The sequence below is a fragment of the Mytilus galloprovincialis genome, chromosome 6 (assembly GCF_965363235.1).
Source record: "Mytilus galloprovincialis chromosome 6, xbMytGall1.hap1.1, whole genome shotgun sequence".
Lineage (NCBI taxonomy): Eukaryota > Metazoa > Mollusca > Bivalvia > Mytilida > Mytilidae > Mytilus > Mytilus galloprovincialis.
In genome coordinates, this window is record NC_134843.1 from 13,083 (window position 1) to 17,578 (window position 4,496).

General features: G+C 31.4%; 1 protein-coding gene across 1 annotated transcript; it reads right to left on the minus strand.

The window, feature by feature from the left end:
- Positions 1 to 312: 312 nt before the first annotated feature.
- LOC143077947 (uncharacterized) lies at positions 313 to 4,109 on the minus strand. Its single transcript, XM_076252998.1, has 3 exons — positions 3,469 to 4,109; positions 2,929 to 3,006; positions 313 to 671 (listed from the first exon to the last, which is right to left on the minus strand). Exons 1-3 carry the CDS (start codon positions 4,068 to 4,070, stop codon positions 383 to 385), a joined length of 969 nt encoding a protein of 322 aa, XP_076109113.1. The 5' UTR covers positions 4,071 to 4,109; the 3' UTR covers positions 313 to 382.
- Between the last annotated feature and the right edge of the window lie 387 nt (positions 4,110 to 4,496).

The following is a 4,496-nucleotide window of genomic DNA, read 5'->3' on the forward strand; positions in this document are numbered from 1 at the left end:
TTTCTTTGTAAATACACTTACTGGATGGTACCTTCCACTTTATTATCGTCAACGTTATCCTAATATTTATATGTTTCCTAATCTGATTTAATAGACCGTGTCAATAAAGTATTTTCAAATGAATGAGCGAATCTGATATTTATACAGGAAAATGGTTCCGATGCAAAATGAAATGATATGTTAATGTGGAAAGGGAATCACATGAACTCAATTTTATTTTAAAATAAATTTATAAAAAAACAACATAAACAATAGCATAACTTGTCAGGAATGTGTAAAAGGAATGTGTTTTGTGATTATCTTCTTTATATCTTAACTATAAAACTTAACTTCTGCTTTAGTTCAACAGCAAAAATAAAGTTAAAAACAGTTACTGTCTCTTTCAAAATTTATATACTGTACAAGTGGCTTTAAATTGTTTTGTTTTTTTTTTTATTATTGCTTTGTGACTCTCCTTGTTCTGGTAACATTTATTGGCTTCCACCTTCTTTGTAAGGTCTAACGCTGTGTCTTCCTTAAATCCCTCTTCCTTTTCCACTGTTTTTTTTGTTTTTTTGTTGTTGATTTCTCTTCCGTGTTTTTCTAATTCGCTGTTTTTTGCGTCCTTAATGGATTTTCCTCCTTTTTGTTCTTTTGAGCTAGATTTTCCATTCCCTTCCATTACGTAATCGCTAAAAAGTATTTAAAAATGTAAAGTATTGGTATAAAGAAGCTTATATTTTGAATTTAACTTATCGTTAAAAACACCCCCAAATGTTACCCTTAACTTCAACATTATCATCACATTTATCCTCTGCCTTCTTTCATGACTTTCCTAAACCTTATTTTCGATTTAACCTCGACCTTTGCCTTAAGTTATCCTCTCGTATGATTTACACTAGATCTATTCTTGTGACATCTAAAAAATGCATTTTATGTTGGTCGTGTTGAAGAGTTTTTACATGAACAAACACATCATTTGCTGCTGTTTGTAAACTAGTATAGGATAAAACTGGAACTAGAAAAATAGGTTAAAAATTATGTTAAGAATAAGTTTTGGCATAGAGTCGAGAAACAATCTGAGGATAGACACACTTACATAACTATTTCCATGCTAACACATTGTTCTTAATAAGTACACCGATTTTTTAGTAAAAGCATATGCAATACAAACACATTTTATCTGATCTCCTTTATACTTAACCTTTACTACCCAAACCTCATCCTAAACTCCACCAACTTTGAGTCACGCGATCATTTTTGATATTGACGGATTTCACATCAAATGATATCGTAACTACAATCCATTCCTACTCTGAACCCTAAACCTCAGACTAAGCCTTAGGTTTAGAATTATCTTCAGAAATCAGACTTATACTTAACCTTCGAACTGTCTTCAGACTTAATGTTATCCTCAGACTAATTTTGAACCTTAAATTGTCCTCGGATATGTATTAAATGTAACTTAATTTTCGAATTTTGCAATCCAGTAAAATAATGAAAAAGACCTAGCGTGTCCTCAGAGTAGACTTATTCTCAGACGTATCTATCGTCGATACAAAAATTTAATCTTAAAACAATACTCAACTTTTGAATTTTCCTTAAAGTTGTCTAATCCTGAGACATATATTTAACATTTGCATTGTCATCAGAGTAGATTTATTCTCAGCCTAATAGTTAACCTTTGAATTGTTCAAAGAGTAGACTTATCGTTAGACATATCCTCGGACTAATTTTTAACATTTGATTTATCCTCAACGTAATCTTACCCTCAGATATACACTTATCCTCAAGACTAATACTTGGCCTTTGATTTATCCTCAGACTTTTCTATGACCTTCAAATTGTCCTCAGACATTATAGTAACCTTCATACATATACCTGACCTTTGAATGGTCCTCAGAGTAGACTTATACTTTGATATATACACCATGCCTCAGATTCATAATTTACTTTTCAATTGCCTTCAGACTCGAATTTATATCCAGACTCATGCTTAACCCTTGCATTGTCTAAAGTTGGCCATTTTCAAGAGACTGTGGGTACCCCTAAAAGTGTCTGCAGACAAACTCTTTACGTCTGCATTTTCCTTTTCCTAAAACATATAATTATCCTTAACCTTATACTAAGGTGAATACTTAATCGCATTATTAGTTTTTGAAATCTCAAAAGTTTGACACATTGAAATATAATACAGAAGTCATCTGTCTATTACTGATCCTAAAAATGCCTTCAAGCTTTGGCTATCCTTTCACTCATAAACCTTGTCCCTTATCTTATAAATACTTGCAGAACTATAACTTACAACTGCAAAAATCTCCAAAGATCTTTTAACTTAATACTAACTTTTGTATGATTCTCCAATTTATCAAAAACTAAAATTTAACGTTTTTGTTTTGTCTATTCAGACACTAACCCTAACCCTAATTCTTATTTTATGACTAATACTTAAACTTAATTAATTCGCAGACTATATGACTCGGGCAAATACTGACCCCTAGACTTCTACTTACTTATTGAATTCTGCTCAGATATATATTTTTTTATCCTTTTAATTGTCCACTAATATTTTTATTTTGACAAAACTGATGTCGTCAAAGTATACTTTTACAAAATAATATTTAACATTTTTGATCTATTCTTACACTCATTTTTAGCGACAGAGTAATATGTAAGAGTAATCAAGGGAACCAAGATTCTAGTGGAAATCAAAAGAATGTAATCCAGGGACCAAGACCAGACATGAAAAACAGACCCACAACAAAAAAGAAACCTAAAATAACCAAAATAATACATACAAAGTAACAAAAGTAAATGAACAACTCGGACTCCACTAAAGACTGAGAGCATGGACCAGGTGCACGGGTAGGGTAAGCGTCGTCTGCTTTTCTAGAAATACCCGCCGAGTTGCTCATAAATAATACAATTTATTTTTTTACATGAACTTACCTGGACGGATCACCTGTGATGATCGTCACTATTACGTCATCTTCTCTACTATATTTTATTACTTCGCCAGTTTCTGTTCTACAATATTAAAACAAACATGTATTTCTTTGACTTATATCCGAAGGTAGAAACCTATATTTTGTATAAGGATTACTGTAAGTCTTAAAGGACACACTATGTATGTAATATATTTATCTATTGATTAAATATATTTTTTCAAATGCATTTCATGCATTGTGATTTTTTTTTCTAAACTCGGCAACTCTGGAGTAGATCCATCGTTAATATAAACGTTACCTTTTTACGTTTACGTACGAAGATGTAAGATGTTTATACACATTTGTTATTTTAAAGTGTTTGTTTTTATTTTTGTCTTTCAATATGTTAAGGTGAACGCATCTAAAGATTCAAAATATATGTTGCCAAGTTATTTTAACTAGCTGTTTGTGATGTCATATAGTTTTGGTATGATTATTTTATTCGGCTGTCGCCGCTGATTTTTCGTGTTTTATTTAAAATATGTATTGATTGAAAACTTACCTTTTACTGCAGTCTGGTTTAAACAACAAAATCAGTAATGTTAATCCAAATATGAAAAGAAAAGATATCACACTTGAAAGGCCAATCAATGTATGATTAAATGAGAATGTTTCACTGTTGACAGTTGCACTTTTCCAAGAGAAAACGTCTATAATTAATCGCAAATTACTGCAACATACTTCTCCGTCATTTTTCCCCAATCTATTTCTGTTGTCAGTTGAGGTAGATAATAAGTAATATTTGTTTCCAGTTTTAAAGCTTGGAGTAAAAAATGGCGACATTTCCTCTATCCATAAAGTGAAAAATATGTCTTCGTTTGGGTTGGAACAGTTTACAATGATGATATCGGATGTTGTGCATTCCTCATATTGTTTTTCATTAACCATGTAAACTATGTACTTTTCCCTGCAGTCGAAGCAAACATTATTGGAAGGGTAAAACGGACATATTATTTCCAAATTATCAGTCAAGTTAATAAAAACTGTAGGTTTTATCTCAAAAAATAAAGGATTAGACTTGTTCCAGTACAGCTGCTTGCTAAACGTTGGTTTCAATAATGTAAAAGAATATATCACATACAGGCTAATTTTAATATATTCCATCAGGTAAACAGTCTTCTATGTCTTCAGGAAATGCACCACGCAAAACTGAAACCAAAATTTGAAGACAAGATATATTGCTCAGTGGTTTTTTTTCTAGATTCAAGGAACAAAAAGAACATCTCAAATGACTGACGGTTTATACTGTATTACTTAAAAATTATAAATATGTCTATTATCATATTTTCTTCCGAAAACCTTGAATTGTCCTTAGACTTACTCTCAAACTAACACTTTACCTTTGAATTGTCCGCAGACTTATACATGTTATGCATATCTTCAGACTAATACTTTACCCTTGAATTGTCCTCAGACTCATACTTATCCAAGGACTAATACTTTACCCTTTAATTGTCCTTAGACTTATACTTATCCTCGAACTAATTCTTTACCCATGAATTGTCCTCGGATGTATACTTATCCTCAAAC

Bases quoted from the DNA above. Each gene is read 5' to 3' on its own strand.
- LOC143077947 (XM_076252998.1), bottom strand. From the start codon at position 4,070: ATGGAATATATTAAAATTAGCCTGTATGTGATATATTCTTTTACATTA. The intron at 3,007-3,468 runs GTAAGTTTTCAA...TTAATATTGTAG, and splicing joins AAACCAGACTGCAGTAAAAG to AACAGAAACTGGCGAAGTAA. The intron at 672-2,928 runs GTAAGTTCATGT...AATACTTTTTAG, and splicing joins ATCACAGGTGATCCGTCCAG to CGATTACGTAATGGAAGGGA.